The sequence below is a fragment of the Sander vitreus genome, chromosome 22, assembly GCF_031162955.1.
Source record: "Sander vitreus isolate 19-12246 chromosome 22, sanVit1, whole genome shotgun sequence".
NCBI lineage: Eukaryota > Metazoa > Chordata > Actinopteri > Perciformes > Percidae > Sander > Sander vitreus.
Genome location: NC_135876.1, coordinates 21,925,917 through 21,946,506, shown reverse-complemented (window position 1 = coordinate 21,946,506; position 20,590 = coordinate 21,925,917). Strand labels below are relative to the sequence as shown.

Below are 20,590 nucleotides of genomic sequence, written 5' to 3'. Positions count from 1 at the left end.
ACACAAGCTAGATAATAAAAAAAAAGTCAAATGTACAGTTCCTTTTGAGTTAAGTGGTGGGGTGAAGGAATGCCATCACTTTTTGCTACATATAACAATGTCAGATGAACCCACAAGCTGACAGCCCCAGCATCAGGAAATGATCTGTGATCTCAAAACCACCAGTGACCTTCTGTATCTCTACTTCAAGGATACTGAAATTAGCCAGCAAACCGATACAGCAGCTTAAATTGAAATCTCCAAAATGCACCCAATACAAAGACACACAGGCAATGCTGGAGCATTATTCAGTTAATTCCTCTTCATATACAGCTGCACTTTGCTGGTGTAGGCGGTTTGTGTCATAGGAGGAAGATGGCAGTTAAAAGGTTGCAGAGTGGCAGCAAGGCAGGGTATTGCAGATGACTGCTTTAAATCTGAAATACCTTCATACCACCAGTTTGCTGGCAGTGGGCTGCTGTTGGCTTACCATCTGGGGCAGTTCAAAGCATACGAAAATAGGTTCATACATATCACACAGGCAGATACGGTGGAATCTGTTGCTGATTCCCAGAGCTTCACAGAGAACATACTGTGACTGTATTTCAAACTGACGATGGAAAAAAATCAAACTGTTAAAGTAAATGTTTGCCCTGCTGGGCCTGCATCTATCTCCAAATGCATGTCAACAAAGAGAACAAACACTGGGAGGAAAAAGGTGAGCAAGGGAAGGGGATTACAACAACATGCGTTAATCTCCATGCATGTCACAGAATTGTCAATCTCAGAAACAGAAAAAGATTAGAGAAATATCAAAAAATAAACATAGTCTTTGATTTTGTATTCACGCTTGTTAGGGGTCTGCGGATCAAATGGTACATTCTCACATCCTCACCACATATAAAATGGAATGAGAGGAGGGAAAAAGTGCAGACCCACCTATGCTGTCCGCTTCCTTTTAGCCTGCCAACCTCCCACTGACCTAGCTATTAATCTGCAGTACAAACGCTCTCTGATCTCAGGGTCTCTGATCCTCAAGTGAATCATTATATGGCTTCACCAGAGTTTCTCATTGAATGTCAAGTGTCTCCAGTTTGCGAAATGACCTCTATTTCAGCCTTGGTCAGAGCCGCACAAGCAGCTTCTTCCTTGGGAGTTTTTTTTATGGAAATATATTTAGCGTCAAAAATATTTCATGAGATTTGATGTTGACCACTTCTTCCCTTTTGTATTTTTGTATCTCACTATTTTATTCAATCACTCTCTTCCCATCTCACTCCATTGCCACTCCTTTGTTATCTGTATTTCCTATTCATCTTGCTGTACACCAGGTGTTATAAAGACAGCCTTGCCTAATATGGACCGAGAGGTGAAGGAACAGTACCAGGTATTAATCCAGGCCAAGGACATGGGGGGCCAGTTGGGGGGGCTGGCTGGGACCACCACCATCAACATCACTCTCAGCGATGTCAACGATAATCCACCCAGGTTCTCTAAAAGTGAGTGCCATTTGTAGATCTTTATTATCATTTATTTTCATTTTTTGTCAAACAATAACAATGCACACGCAGGTTCACACATTTTTTATGATAACAAAATAAACACTGTGCAATTACAACATGGCAGGAGGTATTCATCATGTCTACTCTCTGTAATTGGTTTTCATTATGTGTCATTATGCGCTGTAGTAAGCAAAGGCCTGTTTATTTACCATGGTTGCATTTACATCTACTACTCCTGGCAAATAAACTAGGATTGGTGTTATTTCTCTCATGGGGCTTTCCTTCTATATTAGGATTGGGTTTGAGCATGATGGTGCTGCACCAGGGATTGAGTCAGTGTATTTAAACACTGTATTTCATCCGGTATTTTGTATAAGCTGCTAAACCAGATTAATTTGATTGTACAGTTCACCAGGTCATGTAAAAAGCCAAGCTGGAAAAAAAAAAACTCATTACTGTAAACACATTGATCTGTGAAAGCTTCTCTACTTATTCTAAGCATAAATATGAAATTGTGGGCAAAATGTTTGCTACTCCAAATCAGGAAGCGTATGACAGGAAAGCAAAAATACTGTTCTGTATTGATGCAGTCTCTTCGGGTATTTTGAGGCGACACCGAGTGGTCTCCTCTGAATGTAAATGGCAGTCAGACGGTCAAGCTCCTTTGGCTGCGAGGAAAAGATGATATTTCCATAATGCTGTCACAGCACAGAGGTTTGGGCCAAGTATGGTGGCTCCTCTGCCCCATCCCAAATCCTCTCTTTGTTGTCTTCTCGCTTCCATCTATAAAAGGCTTACAGGTAAAAAAGAAAAATATATATATGTGGTGGCCATATTGGAGGACCCCATCAGATGATTTGGTTTACTTATATTGCTGCATGGATCCATCCCACATCTGTCTTTTCCAGAAATCCTTTTTTCCCCCTCCCTAGTTATTATAGATTAAGAATTTGTAAACCGTAAATCTCCTGAATTAACCTCTGTGATGGCACCAGATGTGGTTGCAATTGCAATGGCTGCAATGGTGATTACTAATAGGGGTGTACATAACTGCACGTGGCTTTGTTGAATTATCCTCGACGCTAATGAACCCACTGACAGTGCCATATAACAGCTGTTTGTTATGTCTCTTATCTCGCAACTAACTCTGTTTTGGCAGCGGCACCACGTCCTATCCTTGAAAGGACATGAACCTTAAAATACTTTTTTTTTCAATGAATGCATGTCCTTGAAAGTACTTGATTATTTATTGAAATTATGGCAGCCAAATTCATCCCATATGCTTCTGCTCCACTCTCAAAATCCTAGGATCAACACTGAGGAAAAAGCTAAGATCCATAGTAAAATTGAGGAATAACAAATAGGAGAGTGCAATAACATATGCACAGCAGTATTGCATGGTGCAGCACAATCTCAAGGATAGTATTGATTTTAAAGAACATTTAATGCAACCTTGTCCTATAACCTAAGCAAAGAGTGAACATTTTGGTTTTGTTTCAGTACATTTATTTTGGTCCTCCACCAAGAAAAAATAAATATGCCCTCTGCCAAGCAGCATCGCTTTTCACCCTCCGAGTGCCTCTTGTCTGACACTCTGACTTATTGTCGACATTTATGTTTAAGTTCATCCATCTCCGAGTTTTGATGCCTATGTGTGTCAAGTAGCACTATCCTCAGTAGGAGCTTCTAAGAGTCTCGCACTTGCCTTTCTCTCCTGCACGTTGTCTTCTCCATTCTTAGGGTTTATGCGTCTTATATGGGGGAAATAAATCAAAATCCCAAAAAACTAATGTTTATCTAGAACCCGTCTTGGCTAATGTGTTGAGAATGTCTTAAAATAAAATGAACAAAACAGCTAAACCAGTCATGTGGTCAAGCACCGGCGCTACACTGTGATTAGAAGGACTCATGACATTTCCCTCATTTGGTCACAATGAATAGTCCCAAAAAGTCTTTTCGTTCAGTCAGTCTTTGACATGGCACCACTTTCAAAATGAATGTTCAAAATGAATGTCAGATTGATTTTCTTGCCTGTCTTGAACTGAAAGATTACCCCAAAATATTCCATGTCCTCAGAATAAGTTTGACACTATTACTGTATAGCATTATGGAATTGCCCATAACCCTAACCCAGTAAAGTTTACCTATTTGTGGCACAGTGCTGTTGTACTTTAGACCGATCTCACACTGGTCTGGTCTTGGTCTTGACTCAATCTCAACCCCTCAAAGTCTTGGTCTTGACTTGGTCTTGGTTTATTTGGTCTTGACTACAACACTGCTGTGGCACAAGCAGATGCTATTGTTCAAACAGCTAGCAATGTCAGAGAGTGAAGGAAAACACAGAAAAAGATGACTTTTTATGACTTTTATTGTCAGGTGTCAGCGATAATCAATCAATGAATCACACTTTGTTTTCAAGTCCTAAGCAGTGATTTCTGCTGCATGGAGTATCAGAGCCCCTAGGCTCTTGTGTTTGTGGTTTGTACAGGTTAAACCAGCCAATTACAAGGAGCTGAGCAGCCTTGATGTCCAAGCACGTCAAAATTGAATAATGTCATGCCCATAGCTACAGGACTGTCTTCAGACAGAGCATAGCAGCTGCTTGCCTGTGGGTGGATAAGACACCCTTGGGTATGTGAGAGACTACATAAAGAACAGAGGATGTGAAGAGTTCAATATTTTCCATCCGATGCCAAGTGATGATAATAAATGAGTCAGGTGTGATGTTTGTTTTTTGACAGGTTTCTTTCACCTACGAGTTCCTGAGTCTTCAGCAGTGGGGTCTGCTGTCGGTAGAATCAAAGCCCATGACTTGGACATCGGGAGAAATGCCGAAGTAGAGTACACCATTGTGCCAGGTGATGGAGGCGCCATGTTTGACATTACCACCAATGAACACAACCAAGAGGGGATGATCATTCTCAAAAGGGTATGGAGTCTCAGAAACTAAGAGAAAAATGTTAAACATACATAGGGAATTCTTATATAAAAAATAGTATTCAGTGTCATTACCGGGCCGTACAAATAAACTAATAAACTACTAAAACATTAAGGAAAAACATTAAAGAGGGTGAAATTATCTTTAGTCATTAACATAAATATTGCATTTGAACTTTATATTTTTACTTTATATAACTTTATATTTCTTTTCAGGGGGTGGGGATGTTGCAGCACCCCGAGCTCTCCTACTTCCAAATATGCCATTCTGTATGTTATATTTACACCTTGAATTTACACCTCCCACTACTATTCCAATGAAGCGACTACTGTTTTGGATCTTTGATATCTTTGCAGTATATTTTTCATTTACACCTTGTTGTGTTAAATACCGCTGTAGCAGCAGGACACCTGGCAGGTGTAAGGGCGGAACTTGTAATCTTTGATATGTGTGTGTGTGTGTGATGTTACTCTCTAATGGTTTGTCTCCTTCTGCCCATGCCTTAAAGCTTAACTCAAAGCAATGGCATAGCTCTCTCTCTCTCTTTTTGAGCGCCTGTGCCATATAAAGCATATTCTCAGCATGTCCAGGCTCATTTACTGTACAATTTCTTTTTTTGAGGAATGGATTAATACATCGAGTGCACACTGACCCACAGCAAGAGATTCAGGCTTTTGGTAGCACTTTCTTTGAACCACAGAGCAAAAGTATCTCATTTAATACCAACTTTTTACCACATATAGCATTTGTAGGGCACTTATATATCACTTCACCATATGTCAAGTGGCACAAAAGGACCAGTGATATTAGAAAAAAAGTATTACTCCTAGGATAAACCCTGTGAGATCTATCATCTCATTTTCAAGGGGGACCCACAACTGTCAGAGGTGAAAGAAAAAGGACATTAGAGCCACAGACAAAAAATAACTGCGAGAAATAGAGTGAGCCAGCCAGTGCAATGAGTGCTAATCTACTAAATAGCTAGGCTTTGTTTGAGAAGACATATTATGCAATCAATTATTAAAACTTCCGCCTATATATGAAACATGTTTTAAGAGTTCTGGTCCAAGATTCAGTTCATTCATACTTAAAAAATAATATTACAATCTTATGTCCTTATAGAACCGTAGGAGTGAATTAACAATTTATGGAGATTTCATTTCATTTTAAAACATACCACAGTGCAGTTTTCTCTAAACAATTCCATTAATGACCATACCAACTTGAAACTTGGATAATAGGACAAATAGTGATAGAGTGAGAGCTTCACAACGGCTCAGTTGAAAAGCCTGTCAGAGAATTCTTTCATCAATCTTAACGTCAGCTTTCATAATGTATTCATGTTGTTTTGGTTTGTGAAACTCGCCACATTAACAGTCTTTCCTCGTTTGTGTACATTCTCAGCTCTCCTTAGGGTATGCCTGGTTCCATATTATCCAAACACATTTAATAGAAGCATAATTATTCTTCCACCCACAGTCTTGACTGCAGAAAGCAAGAGCAAGATATTATTTCTCTTTGGACATTGAAGGCATTCAGCTCAGTGACAGGGGGTGATAATAATATGCATTTATGAGTGCTGCATGAGCAGACATTGAATGAGTCTCAGTATCATCTCATTAAGGTTTCAGGAGACTGCTCTTAAAAGGCACACCTACTTTCAAGATGGTGATAAGCGTCAATAGGACATAAAGCGCATTAATAAGATCATTTGCAATAATGAAACCGTCGTTACACTGACTCCTTGCCCACATTTGGCCATATAAATCAGAGTGTAATTGCTCTGGGCTCACAGATGATCTCTAATCTGTCCGGTATACTACTGCACCAAGCATTGCAGTCTAGCCAGGTTGGCAAACAAGACAATGGCGTGCAATGCAGTGTTCGCTAGTTTTACAAACGGTTACTACTTGCTGCCATTTGGAGCCACTACTAACGCTTCCACACTTCTGCCAGCATGCTAATAAAATACATCACGTCAGTTTCACTTGAACAGCTGGCAAATGTTTGGCTCAGTGTCTCTGAATGTGCCACATAACAGTTAAGAAGCCTAATAATATGAATGGATTGAAGTTAGTAGGTCTCGCCCACACATCAAACTACATGGGTGCACACACACACACACACACACACACACACACACACACACACACACACACACACACACACAGAATTCCTCGTGCACTCACACATGCAGGAAAAACATGCACAAATATATAAGCAAATCCTTCATAGTCTGTGCTGCATTTCTCTTTGGCAGGATGCAGTAGACCCCTGTGGTGAGTTGAAATGCCATTTGTTGACAGTGCTATTGAGATTCAATAGAAAAAAAGAACTGCAGAGTGATGCTACGTTTGCATAATGCCACAACAGCCACAGAAATGTCTCTGCGATACGGAAAAGCAGAAAAATGTTAAGGTCAGAAAGTGAAGATTTTTGTAGGCAATGCTCTAATGCGTGGATGAGATGGATTTCTTTTCTGGATTGAGTTATTCTCCCAAAATGCTGTTTGAGCTTTGGGTACATATTGGCACCTAAGATTTATGGCATCATATCCAAAAGACAAAAAAAAAATACATACATATAAATATATTGTCAGAAAAGGTAACAGATAACTCACAACTTTACTAACAACTTAGTTTGCTGTACCATCTTGTAAGCAATAATTGTGTTAGAACAACCATTATTATTTACCAAAAATGGATATTTCATTTGAATGTGTTTGATCACTTAGCACTATCGGTGCTAGTTTTAGTCACAAACGGGTGTACATATAATGTTAGAATGTGACAGTATACATTTTATTTCACCATCAAACCCTAAACTTTCTTTCAAAACTTTGCAGTTTTACACACAAATTTACTTTTGAAAGATAAAAAAAGAAAAGAAAAGTGGGTTAGGGTCTCATTAAATCCTGCCTCTTTCATGCAAATTTACCGCAAAAAATACTTTTAAGGAGTGGTAATATATCTGTTTTTGTCACTTGTTTCATTTCGGGGATACAGCAAATATTTCATCTGATTGCAAAAGTAGCCAATTATGTTTCTGTGCCTTTCAGGGTATTTCTGATGTAAGTGTCTAAAATGTTCTTTGGGGGAATGCAAATCTCTGTTTGTTTTTCTGATGTATCAGAGTGAGGTATTCGTTAACTGGTACATTTTTAGTACATGCCCCTGCACACAAGCGTGCAAAGGTGTGTGATCCTTTGATCCCCGAAAATATGCAGCTGAGTGAGTAATTGATTCCCTGCTCAGTGTAAGAGCTGCCTCAGGATGCTCTGTGCATGTGTATGAACGTATGCAAACTTCTGTGTGTAAATCAGGTATGTGTGCACTGTATGTACTTAATGCGCTCATAGTCATGGCTATAGATCATTGTATGGTGACCTTTTCGTTGACAGTAATTGAATAACAAAGGGACAGAAAGCAATTATGATGTAAATGAAGACAGTTATTTGTTTACATCATGCATACCCTCAGTGGATGGCGAGGATGCATCTGTCCTCCTATTGTTTTACTCGCAGTGTTTAATATGTTGCCATTTAACAAGGAGGCAGTGTGATCTATTCCCTACAGTGATAATCTACTGCACAGAGGCATTGTTGACGGGGAATATTCTGAGCCCCTTTTAACTGACCAATCCCCCCACAGGGTAATTTACTGAACACCATGTGCCTGTACCCATGTGGGATTGTGATATTAGCATGGACACGGACAGAGGGGGAAAGAGAGGAGAGAAAGAATGAGCTGTGCCCTTGGGAGTGTGGATAGTAGGTAGCTGGAGATGAAGCCTTTATGAGTTGTTCACTGTGTTCCCAGAATACTGACCCGCCCACAGACCTGTCTTATTTCAGATTGGTGGAGTATCCCCAGGGACAGGTGTGCAAATGTGTGCAGACAATCCCTCTCTCTACCTTTCTCACTCTCGTTCTGTCTCTCTCTCTTTTTTCTTCTCCTTTGACTTCCCTCCCTCGCACCGACAACGAAAAAAAAACACACAGCAGGACGAAGACGAAAGCCACATTGTACACAGAGCGGAGTTTGGCAGACCCCAAATTAGAGACTCGGGAAGGTTGGTAATGATAAGAGGATCAGGCTGAGTAATGGGTTCAAAGGATGATCATCTGTTTCCCAGTCTGATACAGGGAGGAAAGGAAAAAAGAGACACGGAGGCACAGAGGGGGTTTGCACATCCCATCTGCAAAACATAGGATTATGGGAGACAATAGATAAATCCACCAATGAATTCCCCGGGAAACATGCAGACAAATGTGTACAGACAAATACCTGTATGTGCACACAGAGCGACATGCTATACATGAAAAAGCGGGTGAAAGAACAACGGCACATTCAAACACTGCCATACGTACAGTATATGGAGAGCAATGGCACTTCCACACGTCGGGAGCGTCGGCATGATAACCTTGGGTTTTGTTGGTTAAATTATTTTGAGTCAGATTTAATGTTATTTCTCCATTTGCATGTTTATTTACCTCCTGGGAGAAGAAAAGGTGGCAGATATAGCTACGTAATTGAAATGTGTTGTTCTAGGCCTAGAGGAACGGCATTGTTTAGTGGCAGCGTGTGTGGCATAATATTTGCTGGCTCACATTCAGGGAATCCATTTTAATACAGGCCTATATCCTCACTGTACAAACTGAATGCCCCCAGCGGCCACAGTGCATTGAATAAAAAGCATTTGCCGCAGACCTCTGGCACTGCCTCCAAATCCATTGCCCCTGGGTGTGAGAGGGGTTCAAAAAACATTGAAGAGAAGTGCAGGTGACTTGTGTAGGGCAAGCTGCTGCAAGTAGTCTAACAGTAAATCTTAGCACAACAGAGCAAAAGGGCAAAAATACACCAGCGCTTTTTGCGCGTCGCACTTTAATTATTACAGTTACTATTTAAGATGTCGTAATGTCTGTCTATATGTCTGTATGTGTCCTTCTTTTATGTCCTAAGATGTTGTTCTTGATCTTATGTTTATGTTTTTATGTTGATTTTAAAATGTTTTTTTTCTGTTACATGTTTGTGTTGTGAAGCAACAGATTGTAGCAGTATACCCAATACAAATTTCCCCTCAGGGCCAATAAAGTCTATTCTATTCTACTCTACTGGGGAATGAGTGGCATATTGTAAAGCACTTTTTCCACCTGAGGTTGAAAATTGCATAAATGCAGCTCATTTGAGTTTCTGAAATCTCTGCTCACTATAAATTAATTATATAGTGTCCGTTATATAGGGAATTGGGAATGATACAGAGATTTCTGATACAGCTAGACAGCTTTCAGCACCATGGACAGTGACAGAAAGACAGTTTGAAGTGTTCAGAACAATGGAATGAGACATATTGCAAATTTAATTAAGACTAAATGAATGGTTGGATCCTTGTCTCTAGTCCGAGCACACTGATTCCAGACCAGCTATATGTTTTGAGGTATTATACAACTATGCTATTAGTTAACCTCTGCCACTGTTTTTAAATGTTGTTCTAATTTTAACACTCTAAGAAAAGTGGCCAATGATTCATTCAGCTTGCATAAGGTGTCTCTCCCCCCACCCCCCACCCCCCCACCCCACCCACACACACACACACACACACACACACACACACACACACACACACACACTCACTTCCAAAGAACAGCACATTCAAGTGATTAATGTTGTAGTGTTGCATGGCATTTAAGAAAATAGCTTGTCACCAACAACGTGCAAAAGTGACAAACATTTGCAAACAAATGCCACTAATTGCCTAGATTGCCTTTAGACTTCCCTTAAATCATAGCCATTGGCAGTACTGAGGCCGCTTGCCATCAATTAAGACAGTGACTGCAGTGTAATTTCTCTATCAGAAATGTCATTACTGGGCTGTTTGAACAGTAAATAATGGAAGCTGTAACTGCCTTTCAGTCTTGATGAAACACTAGCAGGCAATAAAAAACTAATGGTCAAATGACAAAAGTAATGAACAAACTGCTAACTTGACTGAAGGCCAGAAAACAGTGAGGAATGTTGGTTAAATATTAAATAACACAAAGGGCTTTTGTGCGATGACATTTAAGACTTATACAAGGACACAACCATGCATCGTAAAAAAACAAAAAAGTCCTTAGCTTGGGAAAGTGAATGAAATGATATTTAATCTTTAAATTGCCACGTGGTAATTGCAATATATTATAGCTTAAAACTGATAGCATTAAGAGCTCATCCGGCAGCATGATACCAACTGAGCCTTGCTCACAGACACAAGTTGAAACTAATCTATTGATTATGGTGCTGAATGTTCCAGTGGGAGGTGAAATGAGTTATTTTAGGCCCTGGTGTGAAAGGAAGAGAAAAAAGGAGAAGAGAAGGAAACAATACCCGAGAACAACAGGAGATCTAGGTGCCCAACACAGATGAATAACACCTCACCAAGCAACCAAAACGGGAGCAATGTGTGTGTCCATGTCGTTGTGTCTGTATGTTTGCTTATGCATGTGCTGTACGTGAGTGAAGGAGTACACAGAGAGAACAAGAGGAGAGAGAGTGACAAAGAGCCGGCTGAGGTGGTGCTTGGAGTTGATGTGAGAAGTGCCTTCTCTCTGGTGGCCTGGGGAGGCGTGGGTGTAATAGATTAAACCAGTGTCTCGGGGCTCATCCCATGGCTAACCCTGTCCTATTAAGAGTGGCAGTGCGAGTCTTTCACAGTCACTCCACTCCACTGCAGTGTGGACAGGGCTGCTGGCATGGCTCTCATATGGCACTCCACTGTTGTGAGTACTGGGGGGATGGAGAGGCTTCGAGGCAGCCAAGGACACAAAGCAATGTGACTGATGGCAGCACAATAAAGTGAGCATCTTCTCTCCACAGCGCTAGGACCCCCGGGTCTTCAGAGGTACATCAAATCGCTCTCGGGGGCATGTAAGCTTTTCTCCGCTGATGATAAGCTCATAGTGCTCTGTGGTCAATTGACTGCGTATGGCACAATGGTGGCTAGAGGTCTTTTAGCATTCTTCTGCATGGCAGAATCATGCTGAACTGTCAGCCAATGACTGCAATGACCTTATAAAGAAGTCACTCTTTCACAACAGACAGACATGTCAGGCCAGACGCAGAACACTGAGTCATAATTGCTTATCTCAAAATCTCAGTGGAATTTTCACCTTCAAGTAGCTTTGCATCCCAGAAATAATTTGTTTAGCGTATTGGGCATTGTTAGAACTATTTGTGCTTACTGCAACCCAACAGGCAACTCTTTAGCTTGCAGATGATGGGTGCTGTCATGTGGGATCAGGAGGTTTTGGCCTCACTAGAATTAAGCATCCAGACATGGCCTAATGTTGCTGTTTGGAGATGTGTGTTGGCTCACACAGCTGCAATTAGAAATTGTGATATTCTAGGCATGTTTGGCTTAGCTTTGATTTACTCTCAAAGGATAACTCATGTGAGGGGGTGTTAATGATTCATAAATGCTATTGTAAATACATAATACTGTGGTAAATGGATTTAAGACTGCTCTGCCCTATATGACAGATTAAATATTTGGAGTATTTTTCACCCTATTTAATCATCAGCCTCTTCAGGTAATACCTGTGTTCAGCATAAACAAATTAAATCAGCCTGCTAATGGCTTGCTGTGCTGTGATAATGATTCTCCAAGGGGAAAGGCTAGATTCACCCATGGGTGTCGGCAGAAGATGGGCCCCCATATTATAGGGTGAGGGTGAGGTTTGAAAAGAGTATTGCACTTTGCTATTGTAGTGAACTGAACACACAAAGAAACTAAGGAACCTATTTAATATACATATCATCCTGATTCTTCCATCCCCAAAATAACTACCAGCAAGCTGAAAAACCAGCTGCAACACATTACATTACACTTTACACTGTGCAAATGGACCAGTGTGCTGTGGGGGAGGGACAAGAAGTAACAAGTGAGAAACAGATTTCAGTTTCTATGGATTTCCTCTTATCATATCTCAGTTTAGATCATCAGCTAGCACATTCATTGTTTGACCGTATGAGGACTTGTTTTTATTGTGTTTGACGCATACTACTGTACCTGTGAGACTGTGATGCCTTGATTAGTCCCCTGTTCTATATTAACAAATTCCCTTGTAACATAACAGGTTCAATTGGCAAGAAAAAAAGTTCCTTCATTCAGTATCACTGGCAGTGCAATGAAGGTGCACATTTACATATCAAAGGGCGCAGCACCATGTCTAGAATTTCAAGTGTGTTCTGTTGTGATGTTGAAGAGCAGCAGCACTGACATGAGAGGAACTCGGTCTGTCTTCCTTACAAATTCCTCCGTTGATACACTTCCTTGTTGTGTCCACAGTAACCCATAAAAGGTGCATAACAACTGACGCTATAATGAGACAATTCAAACGTGTAATTGAACATGCATAGGTGTATGGAAGTCGTTAAGGATAATATATGTGTGGATATGGGTATTACTGACTCATACAGCGCTGGTTCTGTACACATAAGTAGGTCATCTTCGAGGAAGAGGGGAAAAAACGCAAAATGATACATGCAGTTAGAGAATAAATGGCCGTTTTTCCATCCTGGGAAATTTCCCCTATGGCCTCCAGATGTGATTTGATTCTCCCCAAGTCAAGCGTTGACACATTAGCACATCTTCTCATTAACTGAGAGTTTCTCATTACCCCTTCCTGGCCCCATTTTATTCCTATTTAACAACACATATCCTGGGCGTAGCCTACTTGGACCATCGTGAGTCTCAGACACATTAAAAAAAAGGCAGTGTAGCTCTCATCATTACTGTTTTACACCCAAACCAGAATATGTAAATTGATCTGTGAGATTCGCTTAACAGTTAATCACATGGTAGTCCGTGCATTGTTCCATGGGTGTCAGCAAAGCCTCTCCCTCTTCCATCTGCTGAGGAAATGAGCTGCAATTTGTTCCTCCGTCGTCATCTCTTTTCTTTGCTGCTACTTAATGACTACCTTTTCCAGCAAAAACTTTCAATCCTGATGAAATACTACAGTGTGTACTAGTGGATAAATATGTCAAATTAACTAAGAAAAGTAATAAGAGTTGAGTGATACATTTTTTGTACAAAATCATCTCACATAGATGTGTGATGCCATTCAGTGCAGAGACTTTTCAGGTCATGTAACATTCCCCCTGGTGGCAATAATGGAGGCACTCTTTGGCAAACAGAGCAAATAATGTTTTAATGTGTTGGTACTGTTAACTTGTAAATTACAGCTAATCAAGGCATCTGGTCAACTAAGAATGACTCACATAGAAAACTGTTGTCAGGGTGAGGGTATCTGATTTGCACAGTAGTGACAGCATCTCAAAAGTTATTAGTGGCTTGCTGTTGCTCTTAAAATAAGATCATTAACATTAATAAAGTGTGCCCTACAAAGGCAGAGAGCTGTGACTACAGAAGCAGTGCAGTTAAGATAAAAGAGCTTAAAGTTTGTGGGCTGGCCGGAAAACTGAGAACAGATCGAAGGCCCTTTTTTACACTGCAATGTGCCCTGGAATGCAATAACTACCAATGAAATGTGTTCTTTTTGGCTTTCTTGTCCATTTTGACTAGTATATATTAGAATATTTTTTGTTGTTGTTGTATTTCCAGTCCAGGGTTTATTGGTATCAAATGTATCATGCCAGACAGCTTGTTTACTAGCTCTTCAAGCTAGTTACCATTAGCAGGAGTTTAGCTGTTTTTCTCTCCTTCAATGATTGGATTTAACCACTGTCTTATTAAGTTATGTCAAATGACACACTGAATTACCAGGATGTTTCACCAAAATGGATATTCTCCGATCACAGTTAACAGCATAAGAAAAATCAGTTAGTGAATTTAGTTTCAGTGAGCTACGGATAGCCGTGGCTATATCACAAGCTAGCTTTCAGTTGCTAGCTCTCTAGTTTTAGCTGTCTAGTTAGTTGTCTCTCTGTGACAGAGAGTGCTAGAAGCGTTATGGCTACATTTAGAGCCAAGACTATACCAAACCAGTCTTAACTGAGATTTCACAAAATAGGCCTATGTAGTGTTTTGCTTTGTAGCTATAATGCTGATGTATCTTGCCAGCAAAGTTACAGCAAGGTAACTGTGAGTCTGAGGTGTTGCCACAAGGCTGAAAAATGTTTAGCTATATGAATTGCTAAAATCTTGATATACTGTATCTTATCTAACGAGTCACTTTTAACATCACTAAGCCCACGTGCACCTATATATTATTTGATGAGCTCAACTGTTTTAAATATATATTATATGCATAGTAAGTTGTCAAACGTAACTCCAGGATGTCAGTTGTGCTTGCTCAGAGATTTTTTTTAAAACTTCAAAGTCTATATGTGAAAAGAGAACTTCCCCATCATACTCCACAACACACTGTCTTCGGGTAGCAGATGATTACATGACAATTAGACAGTTATAAAGGGGGAGCGTTTGGGCATCTATCCTAACTGTGGCGATGCAGCATGTTGAAAATGAAATGGAAAGCAACGCTTCTCTTCATCCCAAATGAGACTCTGGCTAATGAGGCCTGGTGTACACCTCCTGCTGTCCACCTCCCCAGCATCGCCTTCCCTTCTCCTCCTATTCTACCTGTGCATGTATTTCAGCTGAGCTATGCATGGCTGTCTACATGTGGTGGTTCAGGCAGAATACAATGTGGGGTACACAAGCACAAGGGCCTCTTATTACGTATTTATTGATATCACATTTACTTTGCTTTGTTGCAAACTGCTTTTGAATCTCACCAACTTAAAAATAATGAGAAGGCTTTAATTGTAGTATTGATGCTTTTATTTATGTGTCTTGAACGCACTCTTTGAGGAGCAAAGTACATTGAGTTCCTTTTGATGCTGATTCACAGGGACCAGCAAGCGGCTCAGTTAACTGAAATAATGACTGTAAATTTTAGGCTACTTTGTAGGTGTAAGTTGGCGGGATGTCTTTAAGTTTGATTGTAGTAGGGATCAGCATTTGAATGACAGCCGCAATGAATTCCATCTTTATACGTGGCTGTTGCTTCAGGGAGCTTGGTCTTCTCACAGTGTTGTCACTTCTTGAAAGAGATTGAAAGGGACATAGTGTATTTCCTGTTGAAGGATCTTATAGCTGTGCCTAGCCAGTTGCATCTGGCGCACTGTAATCAAACCAATCATGGTGGTTGATGGTCAATGATTGCTTTCAGATTGGCTTGCCTTCACACAGCTCTCTTTTTTTCCTTCCTCTTTTTACGGACACCTGCTGTAGCAGCAAGACTGTGAAACCATGGAGATGGAGGAGAGACAGAGGGCTTGAGAAGCATCTGCTATCACTGTGAAATCACGACTCCGCAGACGCTGATCATTTCTAGTGGATAGACTCTAATTAGATCGCTAATTCATGTGCATTTAATTTGGACAGATCACTAGTCTTACTTCTCTTGCATCCAAAAAAAGCCAGCCTCCAGCACACCTCCCCTCTCACACTGTCTCTTTACATAAGGACATGTTGCTGTGCCATTACCAGCTGTTTTCACTTGGTGTCATTTGAGAACTACATGCCAGAGAAGCCCGAGTCCTGGGGCAGGAAGATAGCATTGCTGCCATAGTGGTTACATGTTAGTCAATTTGAAATACACAGAAAGGAATGTATCTCATGTGACTCCGGACCAGGGGAGCGTGACGGACTGCAAGCTCGCCAAGTACGGTTGGTCACACATGAGAGGGTAGGAGACAGGCAGGAGCACGAGCACGGGTGTCACTGCTGTCGGATGTTTACACCTCAGGTGCAGACATGCCGAGGATGCAGATTCCACCTCTCGCCTTTGACTAATTGACCCTGAGCTGATATGTCAGAGGCTTCAGGAGGTAGAACATATGAACCCGAAGCTGTTGTTGGGAGAACTCTTGTACTGTAAAGGGGCGTCGTCTGTTGAACCAAGACAGCGCAGCTTGACTTACTCATATTGAGGGCGGTGGGGGGGGCGGGTGGGGGGGGGGCATTAACCTGGTCAGGACCTACAGTGAGTCTTTCATGAAATAGTTACCCTACTATTGACTGCCATTGGAGCTGTCATTTACAACAGAAATATGTGTAATCATCACCCGAATGATATGTGTTTACTCCTTTAGTTCTGCTCTTCAGGCAGCTGGGAACAATGCTATTTGAACGTGTTTTGAGTGACAACATAAACATTGGAAATCATCTAAATACTGAAATGTATTGGATATGAGGAGGCTGATGTTGACAATAGATGGCAGCAACTAATACTTGAAAATGCCAGACCAACAAAAATAAACTGAGGGCAAACTTGCGGCTAACGCTGATGCTCATATTCAGTTACAGCATTCATTCAAGTGCCTTTAGCTTGTACAGGATGAATACTGAAGACAATTACAGTAGGAGTGCTGACACATGATAATGATTTCAAAATAAACTGTAGCTGTAAAAGTAACTTGGTAACTGGATTAACTGGATTATTTTCTGTTGCTTTTTTGCAGCCCTTGGACTATGAAAGCAAGAAGGCATACACCTTTAAGGTAGATGCCTCCAATGCTCATCTGGATCCACGATTTCAAAGCTTTGGGGCCTTCAAAGACACAGCAACAGTGAAGATTAACGTTTTGGATGTGGATGAGCCCCCGGTGTTCAATAAGCCCTCCTATGTGATGGATGTGTATGAGGACACACCCGCGGCCACCATCATTGGAGCAGTGACGGCACAGGATTTAGATGCCAGCAGCAGTCCAGTCAGGTAACGTTAAACTCTTCTGTCTAAAACAAGGTACACTTTACAAGTTTTAGTACATTGTGTTGTACTTCGAAATGCATGTATCAAAGTGGCTGCACATTTCGCGTGAAAATGACAGAAACATCTACATGGTGTCATCCATGTTTCTCCACTTGCAAATGTTTGGTTTAGTCATGACATATTTAGATTGTGTTCAGTGGTGAACATGTTTTAGTTCCATTTGTCTCTAGCGAACTGTCCAAATTCCCAATCTTACTGTTATGGAATTCAAATTGACTAAAGGGGGCATCAGAATGCATAAAGGGCAGTACTGAGTAAATTGTAAAGTCCATTTCTTTTGGTTGAAAAATACAAAGTTTCATTTGGTTGCAGATAGGGGTCAAGATAGAAAGAAAGAAAGACTGTCAGTGTGACCCACAGGTTAAAGAAGCATTTTATATTCTGATATTCAGGAAGACTAGATCTTACTATCTAGTAAATTCTGATAGTGAATGAAGTAGACTGACTGCACATCTTCATCTTGAGAGGCTTTACTATTGAACCAAATATCCCTGGTTTACTCCCACGAGGATAAAATACCTAAAGGGAGCAGTACTGTGATACTGCAGCCAGTGATTGAAGGTTTTAGAACACTAATCCATTCATCAATGTCTCCAGTTTCCATTCATCAATGTCATCATGGCTTTAATCTTGAGAGTATTGTCAGCTTTACTCATCAGGCAACTAATCAATCTATGTAGAACATTTGACATTGGCATGTAAAATCCTGCTAGCATCATCTCTCTGCAGCTCAGGACGTGTTGGTTGATTGACGTTACGTAATAGGGACAATATTAGAACTTTATTAGTGGCCCCTATATTTGCCTGTATGAACCTGACATGTGCACTCTTAATATGAGAGTGATGTCTGAACTCTGAGTGCAGATATTATGTGATTTAGCTTGATAATGACTGATCAAACTTTACTCGCTCACTATGTTCACTGTCTATGACATTTAAATGTTGTATATATTTACTCACTACAATGTAATGGATACAAAATAAAGGTTTGACCTGTGACGTATGGTTAAAAGCTTAGCTTAAAGTCATCTTAAAAGTAATGCCTACAACTGCAGCTCTTTAGGCTAAAAACGTAGTTAGCTTCAGATGGATTTCTGTATTGTATTTATTGTTGCATCATACCTGTTGGATGCACATTTATATTTCTCAGAGCACCTTTCTTTTGAACATTTTAAGGATTATATATAATATAGGACTGCAGATTATCCCCTTTGGCTGACATCCACGGAGGCTTAAAATATTCAAGAAACGGCTATGTTCTTCCAAATTATATAATAAAAAAATCTTAATGGAGTGTCCAACTGTTTCCGTGCAGTTGGATGCAGTTCTTTGAAGCTTCTGTAAGATGAGATGTTTTTGTGGAGATTTATTTTGTGCATGGGGATGATTAACATAGTTAATTAAGGGTAATTATGTATATAGTCTTAGTTTTGTGTAGCTGTGGAACCACATGCTGTGCACATTGCCTGTTAGTGTTGCTGTAAAGTGAAGTGGATTATTTTTTGAGTTCTTTGTGCAACTTCCGTGGTGGTACAGACAAATCTTTGCCTGTGCCTTTATTTTTTTCCCCCATATCCTGAATTAGCAGTAAAGTTAATGCTAAGTTTGCACAAAACACATTGAAAACATTGTTCAGTCACAATACATCTAAATTGACAGCTATTTTAAAATTATAAACAGTAGTTTGGTTATCACAGAAGCATAGAAACTGAAAATGAAAGCAACCCGTCTTTCTGTTTTATTCATACATTAAATTCATTTCTTAAGTTTTAATTGTTTTTCATGGAACTTAATGGAACATTAATTGTCATCTAACAAAATTCATAGTGTAACAAAATGTCTCCAGTGTCCTAACTGCTACGAGGCACTGTACCGTATGCCGCTGGTCTCTTTTTGGTAATTATCAGGTGGGACATTCAAAGATCACTCCTCAGTTTTATAGATCCGACATGCTTGACTTAAATCCTGATTTATCCTTGAGTCAAGTTCTTTCTCAATCTCTCTGTCTTGCTATGCACCCGCCAACACACTAATACACACACGGTAACATAACACTTGAGTGGTAGATAACAATAGACATTGACAAAGACAAAAGAAGTGCATTCTTAAAAATGTATGAGAACCCTTTTGCTTTTAAACCCTATCACAGTCACTGCTTTTGCTCAGGCACTTGCTTTCGTAGTAATGGTTGTTCGAAGATGTATCGCTCAAGCGTAACACAGATTGCAAAAAAAACAAACAAAAAAAAACACCTGTTGCATGGAAAGGAAGTAGTTTTATTATGAATATTGTATTACAGAGAAAACAAAAGAATGGAAGAAGTGGAGATTTGTACAACATGACGCTTGTATCCTCTATTCTGTCGATCTCCATTTCGTCTCCAGCACTTTAAATATTTATCAATACCACAGCTGACATTGTTCATTTGTGTGCCATCAGAGAGCAGCCTTGCATTCTTCACTTGAAAACAATAGACCCAATGACCCATCATGCATAGGGAATTATGCTTTTAGACTTGGTCTCAACTGATTCTGCTATTTAGCAGTATAGAGCTGAGTTATCTCTAGCTGGGGAAACAAAAGGGCATCATGAATACTGCATTGTTGGCCGATTCTAAAGAGCTTCCCGAAAGTTTGAATGAGTTTTAAAGGCTGAACTTTTGCCTCCGTCCAAAAAATGGTGGTCTCACAAATCACAAGAAACTGAGGACATAAACTGAAAGGGTTTACTGCAGCAAACCTGTAAACTCTAAAAATCAATACCTGTGGAAAAGAAACACAAATTGTGCCATTATTTTTTTCTTAAATCACCTTGTGCATTGTGTGTAATCTTCTCTGGACTGACTTAACATTACCGCAGTTCAAAGTAGGAGATAACGCTGTAATTAATTTTCATATCTGCAGTTCTCAGTACTGAGTTGAGCTTAAGTAAACTCTTTAGATCTGTGATTTCTTTCTCAGCTGTTGATGAACTCCTGTCTCCTTGAGGATAACTCAGAGATTGAACCAATTAGAAGTCAAAGAGTTTTGATGTTTTTTATCTCACATGAATACAAAATAAAAAATGTTTTTGCCATTCATCTTTACAGATTGCAAATTTGTTTTTTTCAAAACATTACTTTGATTGAATGTGTAATATTCTGGGTATGAGGCGGTTCTGTCTAACCACAGACATTGAAACGTATGCTTCAGTAGCAGCTTGAGTCCAATAATAGCACCCCAAAAAAATAATTTGTGCCCTGAGGACCAATTGTAAACCATTGATCTTTTGAACTCTTCATAGGAGTGTGCCTGTAATATTTATCAAAGAGACTCACACTGAACAATTTGGACATGAGCATGTTCACTTCAAGGCTACGGGACACACAGAGTTAAGGAGAGTATGTGGACAAAT

General features: G+C 40.1%; 1 protein-coding gene across 1 annotated transcript in view; it reads left to right on the top strand.

The window, feature by feature from the left end:
• LOC144537398 (cadherin-12-like) overlaps positions 1-20,590 on the top strand; it is a 102,947-nt gene that overhangs the window by 64,417 nt on the left and 17,940 nt on the right. The window contains exons 5-7 of the mRNA XM_078281090.1: positions 1,311-1,478; positions 4,223-4,410; positions 16,887-17,140. Of these exons, the coding sequence (XP_078137216.1) occupies positions 1,311-1,478; positions 4,223-4,410; positions 16,887-17,140 (610 nt within the window). The remainder of the gene's footprint in view (positions 1-1,310; positions 1,479-4,222; positions 4,411-16,886; positions 17,141-20,590) is intronic.